This window comes from Plecotus auritus (assembly GCF_963455305.1).
Source record: "Plecotus auritus genome assembly, chromosome: 2".
Taxonomy (NCBI): domain Eukaryota; kingdom Metazoa; phylum Chordata; class Mammalia; order Chiroptera; family Vespertilionidae; genus Plecotus; species Plecotus auritus.
In genome coordinates this window covers 66,900,903-66,920,772 of record NC_137771.1, presented here as the reverse complement: position 1 = coordinate 66,920,772, position 19,870 = coordinate 66,900,903, and the positions used below count along the sequence as shown (strand labels likewise).

The following is a 19,870-nucleotide window of genomic DNA, read 5'->3' as shown; positions in this document are numbered from 1 at the left end:
TTCAGTAAATCAGTATTTAAAGCCATGGGGAGAAAAAGTTGCTTGTGAAAGTATATACACCAAAGAGAGAACCGAAAATAGAAATGGCAAACAATAACATTTAAGAAATGCATAGAAGAGGAAGGAGGAGGGGGACAAGCCCATGGAAGGGGCAACTGGAGGAGAACAGTTTTGAATTAGTGATTGTGGGCAAGTTTAGTGGAGTGGTAAAATCAGAAACCAGACTAGAGTAACATTGTAGGAATGGTGGAATGTGGGGAGAACAATTAGAATGTAGGGCTTGAATACACCAAAGAATTATCATTACTGGTAAAATTAAGTCCCTATGAAGATGGCAAAGGCTAGAATCTGAAGCACAGGTAGAGGGATTAGTTAATGGAAATTAGTTTTTAAAAACTTGAATATTTAATAAAAGATATTATATGCAACATACATATCTAAAGAGATAATATATCTTTTAATCCATATTTTAGCTAAATGTGACTGATGACACATTTTTAAGAAAAAAAAAGTTATATGGGGATGAGTAGGGGGGAACAAAGACTCATATAAGGTTATGATGGAGTAACTTATCTCCAGTGTGTTAGATTTTGACAATCCTGGTTTCTCTCTTTTGGGAAACTTTATAATGTAAATATGGAATTAAGTTTTATTTCTATTTTTTATTTTCAGATGTCTGCCTTCGGGGCAGAGTTTTCATCAGAGGCTTGCAGAGAGTTAGGCTTCTCCAGCAACTTGCTCTGCAGCTCCTGTGATCTTCTTGGACAGTTCAACCTGCTTCAGCTGGATCCTGACTGTAGAGGATGCTGTCAGGAAGAAGCACAATTTGAAACCAAAAAGGTATTGTTTTCTAGTATCTCTCTCCCATTAGATGTTTTAGTTAAGATAAGGTAAAATACTACATCAGCTTAAATTATACACTGAGTGGCCAAATTATTATGACCATCTGACGTTTGTAGGCAAATTAGCCATACAGTGCATCGTATGGGATATGGAAGCCGAAGGCCTGTTCGAACACCTTTGCTGTCTGCAGTTACCAAGATAAAACGTCTCCAATTCGCACAGGAACACAAGGTTAAACAGTCGAGCATTGGAAAAAAGTCATGTGGTCCAATGAATCACATTTCCAGTTGCATCATGCAGATGGCAGTGAGAATTTTGCGGAAACAGCATGAAAGCATGCACCCAACATGCATGAGTACAACCTTTCAAGTTGGTGGGGGCAGTGTTATGGTTTGGGCATGTTTTCCTGACATGACTTGGGCCCTTTAATTCGTGTGGAACAACGTCTGAATAGCACAACATACCTAAGTATCGTTGCTGATCAAGTTCATCCTATCATGTTGATGGCGTATCCCAAAGGAAATGGCTTCTTCCAATAAGACAATGTGCCATGCCACGGTGCTCGTATTGTGCAGGAGTGGTTTCAAGAACATGAGGGAGACTTTACCTTGCTTAGGTGGCCCCCACAATCACCAGATCTCAATCCAATTGAGCATTTGTGGGACGAAGTTAAAAGAGCCATCAGGCAGCTGGTTCCACAACCATCAAATCTCACAGAACTGAACAGTGCTATTCATCAGGCATCATGTCAGATTCCTCGCATCACCTTTCAACATCTCGTGGAGTCAATGCCAAGAAGAATCGCTGCAGTATTGACGGCAAAAGGTGGCCCAACGAAGTACTGATGGGGTGGTCATAATAATATGGCCACTCAGTGTATATAAAGAAGTCTTCGGCTTATACATTTTGTAGTTTTAGAAACTCAAATGGATTTCTTTCCTGTCCCATTAGATCAAAACAAACAGGAAGGAAAAGTACGATTACATGCCAAGACCCCATGCTATAATGTTGTCTTGCAGAGGGGGAGCAGAATTATTATAGCATGGATCCTGAAGCTCCGCATTCTTTCCAAAAGATGGCCACATTTAAGTCAAAGAAATAATTGATCAGAATGCTTTTATTCAAAAATCAGTTTTATAATGAAATTTTGGATGAAAACAAAACACCCATTACCTGGCACAAAATTATAGAAAAGAAATTACAATTTTTAATCTGGTTAATAAAGAATATGATCTGTTAATTTACACACACATTGCTAGTATTTCCAGGCACAAGTTGCAATATGAAGAAAATGCTCTAATAGGTGAAACAAAAGGAAAATTTTAACTACTGATCAGAATTCAGATCTGAGGGGTAACTATTTTATAGGTCTACTGAAGGCTTGCCCTTGAATAAAATGTAGGAACTTAAAAATAAGGAAATATAACTCTAACATGACAAAAGCTGAGTATAGTTAGACTTAAATGAAAGACAATTATGTTACACTCAAATATACAAGTGAGTCACTCTTTAAACATTAATTTTATTCAGTGTAATTTCTCAAAATCAGTATTACTCCTCTCAAACATGCAGATTTTTAGCAAAATTTGGCCAGTTAATTTTCAGGGAAAATGTTTTCACCAAAGCCACATGGTTAGTGATCTTCTGATGTTTTAAGTTTTTTGTGTTTTTTTTTTAATGATGTTTTAAGTTTTAATTCATTATTCATCATCAAATCATTCCATATTTTCTGATGTTTTAAAACATGCCTGGAGTGCTGGAAACAATATGCTATAATTACACAAGGACAAATGATTAGGGTAATAATTCTTTTGTGATCTAATAGCAAGCTTTTGTCAAGATTTCACTTTAAGTCACTGAAGCAGCAGATATATAAGGCAAATGGTGTACCTGTTGACACATCCATACACACTCTAAGGGCATTCTTACATAGGAATAATGAATGAATATGGAGGATTAGGCAAATATATTTAAGTTTTATCTTTTAGCAAACCAAGTTAGAAAATAGAATTCTATATTATACCCCTGAGATTCATTTTTAGGTGCTGTCTGCTGAACTCTCAAAAAAAATAAATCTACTCAACTCAAAAAATATAAAGCAATGTATCACTACTAGAGGCCCGATGCACGAAATTCGTTCAAGGGTAGGCCTTCCTTCCCCTGGCTGCCGGCACCAGCTTCCCTCCAGCACCCAGGACCCGGGCTTCCCTCCAGCTGCTGGCACCTGGGCTTCTTGGCCTGATGCTGCCTGTGTCCGCCGCCATGCCCCACCCTTTTCCCTCGATCGATCGCCCCACCAGCCGGTGGCCTGGGCCTCCCTCTGCGGGGTGATGGCGGAGCCCAATGACCAATCGCATTGCACCCACCTTGGCTGGCTTGGTGCCAGCGCGTGTCATAGCATGGTCATGTAAATGGTCGTTCTACTGTTCTGGTTGATTTGCATATCATGCTTTTATTATTATAGTACCTAAGGAAGTTCCTTAAGTTGAAAACTTATTCTATTACATTATTAAAATGCTATTCCTTTTTGTATCTTTAGTTTTTGCCTTAAGATAGAGAAAGCTATACAAAATAATCAAGGTAACATTTACCTAACTCAAATTAGGCTCTAAGGAAGATAAGAATACACTGGGGGAATCGTTCCATGAACATATAATCACTGTTCCACTAAGAAAGCTCAATGAAAATGTACAAAAATAAAATAAAATTTAAAAAAATCTTTTTTTGACATTACTCCATTCTAAATTAGAACATTCAAACTCTAAAATCTGAGGAATAAAAAAAAAAGGTTTCTTTCAGTTCTGTGAAATGGAATAGAATTTGTACATGCACCTAAAACAATTTCATCAGTAGAGTTGAGGATGTTTGATTAGATTTTCAGCTAGAAACAAAACAACCCACAGATAAAGACATATCTTTATACATACTTCAGGTGCAAGTATGAATAATCCACTTCATCACTTGGGAACAATGCATTCAATTCTGCAGATACTTAGGAAATATACAATTGAAGGAAATAACTTGACACATCACTAGGTCAAATTATCCAAAGATTTGGTAAAAATGAGTCTAAGCTTAAATATCATAGTAAATCCTATCTAATAAAAGAGTAATATGCAAATTGACCATATCTACACTACACCAACAAGCCACGCCCACCAGCCAATCAGGAGTGAGTATGCAAATTAACCCAACCAAGATGGATGCGGCCATGGAGCTGCAGCAAGCAGGAGGCTTGGGTTTCCCTGGCAATGGAGGAAGCCAAGCTTCCCTGCCACCCTGGTCAGCCCAGGCCTACACTCAAGGCTACAAAGTTTCAATTATAGTAGATAAGTAAATCCCAGATCCCAGAGCCTCTGCTTGGGTCACCGGGGGGGCATGGTCAGCCTGCAAAACCACCACAGGCTCCTCGCCCAGGCCGCCCCATGCCCCAAGGGAACCCCCACCCTGATCTGGGACACCCTTCAGGGCAAACCAGCTGGCTCCCACCTGTGCAGCAGGCCTCTATCCTATCTAATAAAAGAGTAATATGCAAATTGACCATCACTCCAACACACAAAATGGCTGCCCCCATGTGGACACAAGATGGCCACCACAAGATGGCCAGCAGGGGAGGGCTGTTGGGAGGGACCAGGTCTGCAAGGGAGGGCAGTTGTGGACCATCAGGCCAGCAGGGGAGGGCAGTTGGGAGGGACCAGGCCTGCAAGGGAGGGCAGTTGGGGGTGATCAAGCCTGCAGGGGAGGGCAGTTAGGGGTGACCAGGCCAGCAGAGGAGGGAAGTTGGGGGGAACCCAGGCCTGCAGGGGAGAGCAGTTTGGGGGGACCAGGCCTGCAGGGGAGGGCAGTTATGGGTGACCAGGCCTTCAGGGAGGGCAGTTAGGGGTGACCAGGCCTGCAGTGGAGGGCAGTTAGGGGCAATCAGGCTGGCAGCGGAGCAGTTAGGCATCAATCAGGCTGTCAGGGGAGTGGTTAGAGGGTGATCAGGCTGGCAGGCAGAAGCGGTTAGGGGCAATCAGGAAGGCAAGCAGGCAATCAGTTGGGAGACAGCAGTCCTGGATTGTGAGAGGGATGTCCGACTGCCCGTTTAGGCCTGATCCCATCGGGCCTAAACGGGCAGTCGGACATCCCTTGAGGGGTCCCAGATTGGAGAGGGTGCTGAGGGACACACACCCCCGTGCACGAATTTCGTGCACCGGGCCTCTAGCTGTTTTTAATAAAACCACTAGGCCTCTTCATAATAAGTAAAAATATTTTAGAAAATGGCATACTGTTTAGTATGGAGTATTTAATCAAAAAAAATTAATTTTTTTTTTTTTTTTGCTCCTAAGTGTTTTAAAAAAATACAACCTATTTCCTGTTAATTTGAAAAACTGAGATCCAGACAAAATATGGTTCAACATCCAAACTTTCAACAGACTCATCAACGGAACATGAAGGTTCTATATATGGTAGCAAAAGCTGCTTTTCAAAGGAGAACACATTTGTGTTAGTGTTGCTATTACCACTCCATTAGTGAAAAAAATTGACCCTCATGGGTAGCTCATTTGGTTAGACGAGCGTTCGTTGTCCTGATACACCAAGGTTGCAGATTTGACTCCCAGTCAGGGCACTTATAAGAAGCAACCAATGAATTCACAAAATAAATGGAACAACAAATTGATGTTTCTCTCTCTGTCATTCATTCTCTCTCTTTAAAAAAATAAAAAATAAAAATTTTAAAAATGTTACCAACACTGGATTATTCCCAACCACTTAGACCAGTGGTTGGCAAACTGCGGCTTGCGAGCCACATGCGGCTCTTTGGCCTCTTGAGTGTGGCTCTTCCACAAAATACCACAGCCTAGGCAAGTCTATTTTGAAGAAGTGGCGTTAGAAGAAGTTTAAAAAATTTGGCTCTCAAAAGAAATTTCAATCGTTGTACTGTTGATATTTGGCTCTGTTGACTAATGAGTTTGCCGACCACTGACTTAGACAAAACACTGTCAACATCATCCACAAGGGAAAAATGAAAAGAGGAAAAGGTCACGGGACTAGAGACTCTGACTAAACCGTTAACCAAAAAAAAGAGAAAAATTTGTCATAAGAAGAGGCAATTATGATCATCTTTACAGATAATAATCACTTAAGATATTCTAAGTTTAAGAACAGATACAGCCCTGGCCAGTGTGGCTCATTTGGTTGGAATGTTGTCCTGTACACCGAAAGGAAAAGGGTTTGATTCCCTGCCAAGGCACATGCCTGGGTTTTGGGTTTGATCTCCAGGCCCAGTCAGGGTGTGTGGGGGAGGCAACCGACTGATGTTTCTCACAGGGATGTTTTTCTCTTTCTCTCTCTCTCAGAATCAATGAACATGTCCTCAGGAGAGGATTAAACAAAAAAGAACAGATACAAAAACAAGCCTATAATAATCCAAAACCCTTAACAGTATTATTCAAAATTTAAGAGCAACAATATAAAATTTGAACAAAAGACTAGGCCATTACACACATTTTTGTTTTTTGCCTACTGTTTGATAAGTATACTATCAATTTTAGAATTCATGGCCTTCTAAATTAAAACTTTTAACACATTTCTTCAAAATGTAAACTGCAAAGGCAGTTTGTTGCTAAGAAGTGTGCTTTATTAAAAGTTACCCTCTGGCCCGGCCAGTGTTGTTCAGTGGTTGAGGTCATGGTTAGATTCCTGGTCAGGGCACATGCCCAGATTGAGGGCTTGATCCCCAGTAGGGGGGCGTGCAGGAGGCAGCCGATCAATGATTCTCTCTTATCACTGATGTTTCTATCTCTCTCTTCCTCTCCCTTGTTCTCTGAAATCAATAATAATACATTTTTAAAAAAGTTTAGACTATGAGGGAAGGTGGGGGCGAGAGGGTAAGAGATCAACCAAAGGACTTGTATGCATGTATATGAGCATAACCAATGGACACAGACAGTAGAGGGGTGAGGGCATGTGCTGGGGAGTGGGGGCAGCTGGGTAGAGGTCAAAGGGGGAAAAAGGAAACTTATGTAATACTTTAAACAATAAAGAATTTTAAAAAAGAAAAGTTACCCTCTGTTGCGGCCCCTTCTCCCATCCACCACTGCCTTAAGGGGCTACCTTGTAATTAGTTGAAGTCCATTATAGCTTTCTTGTGTTGGGGTGATAGGTTTCTCAAGTAAGAACACTGGCAAGCATTCTCACTCATCCCTTCCCCCTCCAATCCAGTTAAGTAAATAAATCCTTTAAGTTTTATTTTTTGCCTAAATCTTTTTTAGAACTGTTCCTTCTCCATCTTTACTGCCAATATGTTGGCTTAAGCCCCTATATCCTGCTATATATTATTTTTCCAGCAACAGTATTCCCCTCTGCCCTATCAACTATGGTTTACACCCACAACTAAAGTTATTAAATTCTGAATCTGATGCCAGTTCATTGTTTTTAAAATTCTTTAATTTTCTTCGCTGCCTATAGGATAGAGTTCAAATTTATTGAGCAAGGTACATAGGTCCTACTTAGTAGTCACCATCTCTCATCATAATCAAGTTATCTGATTTATCTTAGATGGCCATCTTTCTCATGACTGCCTTTTCATCAACTTTTTCTTCTGCCAGAGATGACCTTATGATCATTCCCCTGTTATTTTTCTAACTTATCATAGGCATCAACTTCTATATAGACAGGTGGTAATATTTACCTGACCTGTAAAATGGTTATAACCTTCTTTCTGTGTTTTCTTTTAATTGACTTTAAAGAGAGGAAAGGGGAGGGAGAGAGGATGAAGAGGGAGGGAGGGAGGCAGAGAGAAAGGAAGAGAGAGAGAAAGAAACATTGATGGGTTGCCTCCCGTACTGACCAGGGATAAAATCAGCAGCCCAGGTATGTGCCCCGACTGGAACCAAACCCGCCACTTTCTGGTATAAGGGAGGATGCTCCAACCAATGAGCTACACTGGCCAGGGACCTTCTGTGTGTTTTCATAGCACAGGAATCTTTTGTGTTTACAGTACACATCTCACTGAATTCTTTTTTTTATTATGATGATGAAAAACATACAATTTTCCATCTTTTTTTCCACTGAATTCTTTAAAGAAATCAATGCATCTGTAAATAATAACAACTAAAAAAAAAAAGTACAGAAGGGTATAAAATAAGTAAAATTTTTCCTCTGCCTCCCATCCCCCACTTAATAAATTTTAAACAGTTTATTATTACTTCTTTTGTTGGTCACTTCCATAATGATTAACATAGTTATATCTATAGTTCTCAATATATCAACTTTAAGAGATTTATTCATTCTTCCATTCTTCCAACTTTTATTTCTTATTCTTTTAGTGGTTACCTTTATAACACTGGATATTAGGTTTTAGCTCAAGAGAATATGCTGCTAAGTACATTCTAGTAGTCCATTTTCCCTATTTCTTCTACTTTTCAAGGAATATGACTATTCTTATTTTGGCATTCTCAGAGCCTCTACTAAGAAGATATATTTAGTGTGGGAAGTTTATTTTGGCTCTGAGGTAGGTATGTCTAGAAAATGTAGTTGTAAAATAACCTAAGGATAAATAATGAATTACTTTAAGGGTTTATGTCCTTGTTAAATATAATATGCAAATGTGACAGAATGTTTTAATATGCTTAGATAGAAGCTGGTCCTAATTTGTAAATACCTAAAAAAATTGACTACATATTGTTCATATTAAAGCCAGATGCCCTAGCTGGTTTGGCTTAGTGGATAGAGCATCCGCCTGCAGACTGAAGGGTCCTGGGTTTGATTCTGGTCAAGGGTACATGCCTGGGTTGTGGGCTTGATCCCCAGGGTGGGGTGTGCAGGAGGCAGTCGATCGATGATTCTCTCTCATCATTGATGTTTCTATCTCCCTCTCCCTCTCCCTTCCTTTCTGAAATCAATAAAAATACATTTTTTTTAAAAAGCCAGATTAAATGTCACACTTAGAAAACAAAATATTTAAATAATATTTTCAGTTCAATTAAATAAATAACTGTACAAAACAAACTTTAAAACTTGTTACACAAATATATGATACATATATTTACAGTAGACTCAACTATGAAATGGGAATAATAATGGTATTTACCTTACAGAGTTGTTATAAGGGTTACATAAATTAATTTATATAATGTGCTTGGAACAGCACCTTCATATAATAAGCACTTAATGAATGTTAGTGGCTATTATTAAGTAAATATTTGTGTCACTATTTACTATTGTTGCTACTCAGGAGCCTTAGTGATTTTTAAACTGAATTTGAACTGTTGCCAAACATTATTTAGATAAAAAAAGCTTCTTTGAGAATGTTTTTATATTATAATTAGAATAATCTGTTGAAGACATTTATATTTAGTTTCCTTTGAAGAAATCAGTTCATGTATTGATACTACAGACAATAAAATAAAGTGCAGCTATTTTAACAACTGTGAAATTTCTTTAGTGGCTACAATTTCATGCATAGTTAGCTTAACTTTCATTTCATTCTATGTTTTATACACTAATAGCATTCTATTTCTGATAGGCTAAAGCTTAAAATTTGCTACTATCTTGAATAATGCTATTTAAGCTGACTTCTAAATTACTCTTAAATTGGCTACAGAATTTCCAAGTAAACTGAAAGTAAGTAAATGTTTTGATTCTTTTACCAGAATTGAGAAAAGTTACATGACTTATTTTAAAAAATTTTTTTATTTTTTACAGATGTTCCCCCTCCCTTTTTTCCCCAGTGACCCCCCCACCCCCCAAAAAAGTATCTGATAATTTTAAATAGGAAGTAGTGAAGGAATTAGGTTAACAAAATGAACTATAAATGCTGACCTTCAGAGAGCCAATCTGGTGTTTTCCATTTAACTCATTCATTTTTTTACAGTTACTATTAACATTTTCAAGATGAGAGGCAAAATAGTGTAGAGGTTTAATAGCTTGGGGCTCTAAAGTCAAATAGACCTGAGATAAAGCCAAGTTGTGGCACCCAATTGTTGGGTAACTTTGGGCAGATTATACCCTAGTTTTCTCTTCTGTTATATAGGAACTAGAGTCCTGGTGCACGAAATTCATGAACAGGTAGGGTCCCTAGGCCTGGCCGGTGATCAGGGCCGATCGGGGCCTTCTGGTTGCTAGCCAGCACCCCCTGGTGGTTAGTGCATGTCATAGCAAGCGATCAAACTCCTGAGGGGACACTTTGCATATTAGCCTTTTACATTATATAGATAGATAATAGTATTTACATTATAGTTCATTGTGAGGATTAAGTAGATAACACATATCCAAGGTAAAAGAAACACTGAAATATGAGATAATGTAATTATTACAACACAACTGAAAATCCTGGAATGATTTGCTGGCTAGAAGTCACAAAGCTAGTAAGCAAGGAAGCTGAGATGAAAATGGAACTCTTCAAAAACTCTTATAAAAGGAGAGAAAGGGATAAACTTCCACTGCACTATCCACATGATAATATTACCTCTGTACTCTCTGGCTTGCTTAGAGTGCAGGTATATGTGAAGGCAGAATATGATACACTTAGAAAATGGGAATGCTACTATATAAAACTGGCCAATTAGCATTAGTCTAACTCCGACTAGGTAACAGGATAAGAAGTGGAGAGGATCTGACTATATTCTTAAAATTATTTTATGCCCTATGTATTTAGGTCCATTTATTTAAATCTAATCCTATCTAATAAAAGAGTAATATGCAAATTGACCATCACTCCAAGACACAAGATAGCCGCCCCCATGTGGTCAAAGATTGCTGCCCCCATGTGGACACAAGATGGCCACCACAAGATGGCCTGCAGGGGAGGGCAGTTGTGGGCAGTTAGGGGTGACCAGGCCAGCAGAGGAGGGCAGTTAGGGGAGACCAGGCCAGCAATGGAGGACAGTTGCGGGGGACCCAGGCCTGCAGGGGAGGGCAGTTGGGGGGTACCAGGCCTGAAGGGGAGGGCAGTTTTGAGTGATCAGGCAAGCAGGGAGGGCAGTTGTGGGTGGTTAGGGGTGACCAGGCCAGCAGAGGAGGGCTGTTGGGGGAGATCAGGTCAGCAGGGGAGGGCACTTGGGGGTGACCAGGACTGCAGGGGAGTGCAGTTGGGGGTGTCAGGCCTGCAGGGGAGGGTACTTGGGGGTGACCAGGACTGCAGGGGAGGGCAGTTGGGGGGGGGGACCAGTCCTGCAGGGGAGGGCAGTTGTGGGGGACCAGGCCTGAAGCAAGGGCAGTTGTGGGCGATCAGGCCAGCAGGGAGGGCAGTTAGGGGTAACCGGGCCATCTGAGGAAGGCAGTTGGGAGTGACCAGGCCTGCAGGGGATGACAGTTGGGGGGTGGGGGGACCCAGGCCAGCAGGAGAGGGCAGTTGGGGTGGACCAGGCCTACAGGGGAGTGCAGTTGGGGGGCCAGGCCTGCAGGGGAGGGCAGTTGAGGGCGACCAGGCCAGCAGGGGAGGGCAGTTAGGGGTGACCAGGCCAGCAGGGGAGGGCAGTTGGGGGAGACCAGGCCTGCAGGGGAGGACAGTTAGGGGCGACCAGACTGGCAGGGAAGGGCAGTTAGGGGTGACCAGGATGGCAGGGGAGGGCAGTTAGGGGCAATTGGGTTGGCCAGGGAGCAGTTAGGTGTCGATCAGGCTGGCAGGAGAGTGGTTAGGGGGTGATCAGGCTGGCAGGCAGAAGTGGTTAGGGGCAATCAGGCAGAGGCAGGCAAGCGGTTGGGAGCCAGCAGTCCGGTGGGATCGGGCCTAAATGGGCCGTCAGACATCCCTCAAGGGGTCCCAGATTGGAGAGGATGCAGGCTGGTCTTAAGGACACCCCCCCCCCCCCCCCGTGCACAAATTTCATGCACCGGGCCTCTAGTGAATTATAATAATTATTGAGAATACTTTTATTATGTTTTAGTATTATCTGTAAAGTAGATTTTTAAGTGAAAAAAGAAAGAAAGAAAAAGCCCTATGGCAAATACCTGAACTATTGGGCTATTTTCCAGAACCAGTTATGGTATAATTTGGGGATCTGTAGCCTAGGCTTCTAGTGGTATTCTGTGAATGAGACCAAGATGTTCCAAAATTCAAATAAAAGAAATCTCTTCTCAATTTGTGGAGTTAAAAAAAAAAAAAAAAAAAACACTTTTAAGTTTTTCTTTTCTAAAACTTTCTTAACCCTCTGAAATCTGTTATCAAGTGTTAGATTAAAAATACTACTGAGAAAGAGCAGTAAGTAAAAATACTTTTATATGCACTTAGTTTATAGTTTAGGCACATCTGATTTCAGTCAAAGGGCAGAACCTTTCAACTGCCTTTTAATTATAAGGGAGTGTGTGTCGTAAAAATTGTTTATTATAGAACACCCCTTGTTATTCAATCCTTGAAGTTTTGTGTATTGGGAAATAATAACTATTGGTTGAACAGTGCACAGACCTTGGAAAACGATAGAATAATAGCTTAGCCAAAACCGGTTTGGCTCAGTGGATAGAGCGTCGGCCTGCGGACTGAGGGGTCCCGGGTTCGATTCCGGTCAAGGGCATGTACCTTGGTTGCGGGCACGTCCCCAGTGTGGGGTGTGCAGGAGGCAGCTGATCGATGTTTCTCTCTCATTGATGTTTCTAACTCTCTATCCCTCTCCCTTCCTCTCTGTAAAAAATCAATAAAATATATAAAAAAAAAAGAATAATAGCTTAAAGATGAGAGGATGACTCATACAGATTCATTCAGCAATTTATCCCATCAAAAACCAAAAAAAAATTAAACAAAACAACAACAACAACAAAAAACAAGGGGGAAGGGTGCTACTAAACTAAGTCCCGTGTTACCTTGTTTAAACTTTATTTTCAGGCAAAACGACTAACCTATTATGGAAATCTCCTAAACACTAAACTATATTATTGATATATTTGAAACAAGAAAATGAAAAACACAGAAGACTTGAAAACCAATTTTGGAACACTGGAAATTTCAGGTTGACAACCGAGAAATCAAGTATTAAATTATGGTTGAATACTAAAATTTTTAAAGCTTTTCTGCTTATTTTTCTTTATTTTTTTTTTTAAATATTTCTTTATTGATTTCAGAGAGGAAGGGAGAGGGAGAGAGAGATAGAAACATCAATGATGAGAGAGAATCGTTGATCGGCTGCTTCCTGCACACCCCCTACTGGGGATCAAGCCTGCAACCCAGGCATGTGCCCTTGGCTGGAATCGAACCTGGGACCCTTCAGTCCACGGGCTGATGCTCTATCCACTGAGCCAAGCTGGCTAGGGCTATTTTTCTTTAGAACAGCCGTGGGCAAACTACGGCCCGCGGAACCGAAAGAGCGGAGGGTTCTCTTGCTCTCCCCTCCGCTCCTTTACTTTGAATTTATATTAGTTCACACAAACACTCCATCCATGCTTTTGTTCCGGCCCTCCGGTCCAGTTTAAGAACCCATTGTGGCCCTCGAGTCAAAAAGTTTGCCCACCCCTGCTTTAGAACTATAAAACTGTACTTAGTGTTAGAAATAAACTTTTATTTCCTAATAATGAGAAGATACAATTACTGTCTGAAAGCTTTACAAACTGTTAATCCTTAAATGTATGTTAACACCTCACTATGTAGAAGTGAAAGAATATTAAAAGGAAACATAGAGATGCCACCATTATTTTACTCATCCCCAAACAGAGATCTCACTAATTCAGTTTTATTTGAATAATATAAATGATCTTTCCAGGGTACTTTACAATTTAAAGAAATCTAAGGACTAATAAAAAGATTTAACAATTAAGAAAGTTTTTTAATTTATTGAAAAATATTTTAAGTTCACTGTGTATTTTCAATGAATAAGGCTGCTGAACTAATGATTTACATAGACTAAGAATTACTATCTTGTCTAGAAACATTAAACTGGGCATCCCTCATGAAGATGTCATCTTGGATAATGAGCACTAATTTGTATGTTAGATAATGCTTGTCCATTTACATCTGTTTCTGTATAGTGGCACATCTGGCACTATGGAGTGGCTAGTAAGGCATAATACTTCAGTGTTAGGTTCTTTACATGTATATTTAGAACCATTCCTATGCAAAATCTGTGTATATGGTTGTATGCATGCCTTCTTATTGTGAACCTATACACTGTGAAGAAGTAGTTGACTTTGACACTTGAAAAACAGAAGTGATACTTTATTTACTTTTGTAAATATTTAGGATATTTTAAATAAATGCATGTCCAATAACATTAAAAAAAATTAAGGAAGTTAACTTTTAATTTACAAAGCAATCCTTACCTGATTTACCTTTTAGAATTTGTTTAGTCTGTTGAGCAAAAGCCTACTGTTTGATTGTTTTGTAATTTTTGCCTCATAATAATTGACTATAGTCCAAGGCAATGATTCTACTCTCATCCCTGGCTGCCCATTGCAATCACTTGGGTAGTTTTTAAAGAAGTAACACGAATTAAAATACTGATGGCTGGATCTCACCAACAAATATACTAAATTAATTGGACTGGGGTAGGTTCCAGGGATCAGTAATTTTCAAAATCTTTCCAACTAATTCAAGTGTACAGTCAAGGTTGAAAACACTGCTCTAACATAATTTGAATTTGAAAGCTTGAGAAATTTTTGGAGTGGCCATTCTGATTACAGAAGAATAATGGATGACAGCCCTGCATAGTCCCAGAACAGAAAAAACTATTAACTATGAAAATGGTTAAACTTAACCATCAGTATAAAAGTATTATCATAATAGCTATTGTTACTTATTGAGCATCTAAAAAATCCAGGATTTTTGCTTTTTTGTTAACTCCTTATAGCTGCTCCAGGAGATAGTGAATATATTTTGTTCAAACGGTAAACTGAAGCTCAACGAGAGTGACTTATCCAAGGGGACATGCTTATAAATGGTGGAGCCAGAATTAGACTATATACACATTTTATTTTATAACTTGAGATCCTTTCCCTGTACTGATAAAAGATAAACCTGGGGCATATTAAAAATTTTAATAGTTTGAGCAGAAATCAACTCAATTCCAGCAGCTTCAGATAGAAATGGTAGAAGCATCCCACCAACAGAAGTTAGGGGCAAGACTTTCGTTATAGAGAAAATGCAGAAGCAAAGCAAGGAAATTATTTGATTGTCTATAGCTTAAGCAGTTGCCTTATTTGGGAAAGACTAGTTGGCTGTATCTGATTGTCTTAGGTTTTGGTTTTCTTAACTTTGAAGCATTTTACAGGCTTAGGTTTTGGTTTGCTTACATAGGCTGCTAATGCCTTAGAACCAACCCAGTGTAATGGCCTCCTTGTTAATGTAACAGTACCATGCTATATGAAAATTTTGATATTTAGTTTGACTTAGTTTATTTCAAGATTTTCTTACTGTCACGTTTCTTTAGAGTCACGGATATCATCACCAACACAAGTATATTAAACTAGAGGCCCAGTGCACGAATTCATGCACCAGTGGGATCCCTTGGCCTGGCCTGTGGGATCAGGCCAAAACCAACTCTCCCAACATCCTCCAAGGGGTCCTGGATTGCGAGAGGACGCAGGCCAGGCTGAGGGACCCCACTGGTGCATGATTGGGGCCAAGACACAGTAGGTTGGCCAGCTGGGGAGGGACCATGGGAGGACTCCAGAGCATGTCCGGCCCGTCTCACTCAGTCCCAATCGGCTAGACCCCAGCAGCAAGTTAACCTACCTTTTGGAGCATCTGCCCCCTGTTGGTCAGTGCACGTCATAGCGACTGGTCAACCAGTCGACTGTCTGCCTCTGGTGGTCAGTCCATGTCATAGTGACTGGTCGACTGTCTGACCCCCGGTGGTCAGTGCATGTCATAGTGAGCAGTTGAGCAGCCTTAGCATTTCGTTAGCATATCACACTTTGATTGGTTGAATGGCTGACTGGTCTTTAGATGCTTAGTGTTGGAAAGTAGAATATTTCTGACTTGGACCAGGTATATAGATTTGTGTTGGCGATGTGATGACAGCAGTAAAAATTAAATGCAACATTTTTTTTAATTCAGAAAATGTACATAATTCACAAGTGTTCCCTTTGTTCAGTGTTATGAATTAACTTATTTTGGAATCTAGCAATATGAGAAATAGCATAGGCCATTTTTTTGTCTTGCTGTTAATCTGAACTATTTTGTAGCAACACAGTTAAACTTTACTTACAGAAAAGTTACCACCACAAAATATTTTCTTGGCTTTTTTCCTGTATATGAAAACCTCATTATAAGCTCTTACTGGAGGAGGAGTTATTATATTCCAACAGTAATTTATCAGGAAAATCTTTCTACAATGAAAATATATGAAATGTACAGAATCTAAAATTGATATACATACAAATAAATCTTTATTGTACTGAAAGTATATTTAAATCGGGGGAAAATGAGCTAACCACAAAGTTGAAATTTAGTTTAAGAATAATAAAAATCACTTATTTTTAAATGAGAGGATATTAATACATATAAAAGTCATGTTACAAATAAGATAAATGAATCATAGAGCTGCAATAGTTAGATATTTCTACTTACAGCCTAGAGCAGTGGTTCTCAACCTTCCTAATGACGCGACCCTTTAATACAGTTCCTCATGTTGTGGTGACCCCCAACCATAAAATTATTTTCGTTGCTACTTCATAACTGTAATTTTGCTACTGTTATGAATCGTAATGTAAATACCTGTGTTTTCCGATGGTCTTTGGCGACCCTGCTAGCAGTTCTCAACCTGTGGGCTGCGACCCACAGGTTGAGAACCGCTGCTGTAGAGCCTAAGACCATCGGAAAACACAGATATTTACATTACGATTCATAACAGTAGCAAAATTACAGTTATGAAGTAGCAACGAAAATAATTTTATGGTTGGGGGTCACCACAACATGAGGAACTGTATTAAAGGGTCGCGGCATTAGGAAGGTTGAGAACCACTGACCTAGAGGATTCTATTAGAAGTTCATGAAAACCTAGCAATTGCAAGTAATATGGAAATAGGTATAGACTCCAAAAGGAAAAGTTGTTACTTGGGTATCATTTTTGTATTTTTCTAAAGGTGTCTGTGTAGTTCCATTTAAATTATTTGGCTAGTACTATAGAAGCCCAATGGACTAATAACCTATAGTGCCTAGAGTTAGATTTTCTATACAAATAAGGCTTCTCTAATGCATATAGAAAAGAGGCCCACCAACTTGCTATAAAAAATATAAGCTTTCTATATAAAAGTTTTATAACTTGCTTCTTTGATTTATCTTCTATTGGTATTTTTTGCATAAATGTTTGAAGGTAAGCATTTTTGTATGCCAGTGATGTTAGTTAAAAAGGTAAAAATGAGCCCTGGCTGGTATGGCTCAGTTAGTTGGGTGTTGTCCTATGCACTGGAAGGTCTCAGGCTCAGTTCCCAGTCAGGGCACATTCCTAGGTTTCGGGTTCAATCCCCAGTCGGGGCATGTGTGAGAAGCAACCAATCGATGTATCTCTCTCATATCAATGTTTTTCTCTCCCCCTCCCAGCCATCTGCTCCCTCTCTAAATTTTTTTTTTCTTTTCAAAACAGGTAAAAATGATAAGGGTGAAAGTCAAGGAGTTGAAAGTTTTAGCCTTTTGTACTCCTTTCATACTTTATGCCCTTGAGAATTCCTATTATACATAGTTTTTATTTCCTTTTGTGTGAATTCGTGTGATATCAAAGATGCCTATGAGTACTTTATAAGGCATTGAAAACTTACCATAATTTGTAGTTAATTTATTTATTCATCATGAAAAACAAATGTTTTTGTATGAACACTACAAATTCATAAGTAAAATGCCAATTTAGCATCACAAATTAATTTTTTTAGTATTTGACTTGAATAATGTTATGCAGCTTTGAGTTACATTTTCTTTTTGTTTACCCAGACTGTAACTAAGCACAATCTACAAAGTGTGTCAAAGGAACTTGAAATATTTTGAAAGTTACATGATGAAAAAAGAAACGTTTAATTCTGTTATATGAATAATTCCATTCAGCACACATACATTGAGCAGCTTTGTATCCAGGTCTGGGGGAATTATGATAAATAAGACATTTCCTGTCCACAGTGAAGTTATAGACTATTTATAGTTCATAATGATGAGGACAAGAACTCTGCGAAAATTCCGCAATTGAGAGTAGAAGACCAATGATAGTTTTCCTGAAGGTCACATCTGAGCTGCTGTTCATTTGAGATTGTGTTTCTAGTATTTGTATTTAATCATTTGGTGTTTTATGATGTAGATAAGTGCTTTCCATGCCTGGGTTACAGGTATGCTAGGATACTGAGTCCTTCAGTCCTCAGACAACCAAATGGGGAGGAACTAAGTGAGCAGAAACCCCAGCTATAACAGCCTCCTCCTTTTATCCCAATCTCCATACGGTTGTTGCCATTTTCCCTTGTGATGATATGAAGAATATTGGAAAATAGTGGTGTAGAGAAATGCTGTTATATAAGGTAATAGAATCTCCACTAGAGATTACAAGGGGTTACAAACTTGCAAATAAAAGATAAATATAATAACCAAATTTTTAAATGGCTTATTTTTTTTATTTTCTTAAATTAATTCTGATAAAATACTAGTACACACAACAAAATTCACCATTTTAACCATTTTTAAGTGTACAATTCCGTGACATTAAATATATTCACATTGTTGTGCAATATCTTAACCGTCTATCAACAGGACTTTTTCATCTTCCCAAACTGAAACGCTATACTCATTAAACAGTAACACCCTCCACTTTGTTCTTCCTTCCCCCAGTCCCTGGCAACCACAATTCTACTTTCTGTCTCTGAATTTGACAACCTCATAGAAGTGGAATTACCTATATAGTACTTATCCTTTTGTAACTGCTTTATTTCACATAGCTTAATGTCTTCAAGATTCATCCATGTTAGAGTATGTGTCATAATTTCCTTCCTTCTTAAGGCTGAATAATATTTCATTATCCTATCTAATAAAAGAGTAATATTCAAATTAACCATCACTCTGCTACACCCACAAGCCATGCCCACCAGCCAATCAGGAGCAAATATGCAAATAAACCCAACCAAGATGGCTACGGCCACAGAGAGCAGAAGGGAGGCTTGGGTTTCCCCAGCAATGGAGGAAGCCAAGCTTTCCACCTGCCCTTGCCGGCCTAGGCCTCCACTCAAGGCTACAAAGTTTCAATGATAGAAGATGCATAAACCCAAACAGAAATGGCGGCAGCCACGGAGCTGGAAAGAGCAGGAGGCTAGGGTTGCCCCCAGTGATGGAGGAAGCCAAGCTTTCCGCACACCCTGGCCAGCCCAGGCCTCCGCTTAAGGCTACAAAGTTTCAATTATAGAAGATACATAAATCCCAAAAGAAATGGCTGCCGCCACGGAGCAAGCAAAAGGCTTGGCTCTACTCCAGGCTACAAAGTTTCAATTGTAGAAGATAAATAAACCCCAGATACCAGGGCCTCTGCTTGGGTCACTTGGGGGGGGGGGGCGTGGCTGGCCTGCAAACCACCACAGGCCCCTCGCCCAGGCCGCCCCATGCCCCAAGGGAACCCCCACCCTGATCCGGGACACCCTTCAGGGCAAACCACCTGGCCCCCACCCGTGCAGCAGGCCTCTATCCTATCTACTAAAAGAGTAATATGCAGATTGACCATCACTCCAACACACAAGATGGCTGCCCCCATGTGGTCAAAGATCCTGCCCCCATGTGGACACAAGATGGCCAGCAGGGGAGGGCAGTTGGGAGGGACCAGGCCTGCAAGGGAGGGCAGTTGGGAGGGTCCAGGCCTGCAAGGGAGGGCAGTTGGGGGCAATCAAGCCTGCAGGGGAGGGCAGTTAGGGGTGACCAAGCCAGCAGAGGAGGGAAGTTGGGAGGGACCCAGGCCTGCAGGGGAGAGCAATTGGGGGTGACCAGGCCTGCAGGGGAGGGCAGTTAGGGGTGACCAGGCCTGCAGGGGAGGGCAGTTAGGGGAAAACAGGCTGGCAAGGGAGCAGTTAGGCATCAATCAGGCTGGCATGGGAGTGGTTAAGGGGTGATCTGGCTGGCAGGCAGAAGCGGTTATGGGCAATCAGGAAGGCAGGCAGGCGA

General features: G+C 40.3%; 1 protein-coding gene across 1 annotated transcript in view; it reads left to right on the top strand.

The window, feature by feature from the left end:
• Nucleotides 1-19,870, top strand: part of SELENOF (selenoprotein F) — a 38,541-nt gene that overhangs the window by 6,742 nt on the left and 11,929 nt on the right. The window contains exon 2 of the mRNA XM_080658361.1: nt 673-840. Coding sequence (XP_080514487.1) covers nt 673-840 — 168 coding nt within the window. The remainder of the gene's footprint in view (nt 1-672; nt 841-19,870) is intronic.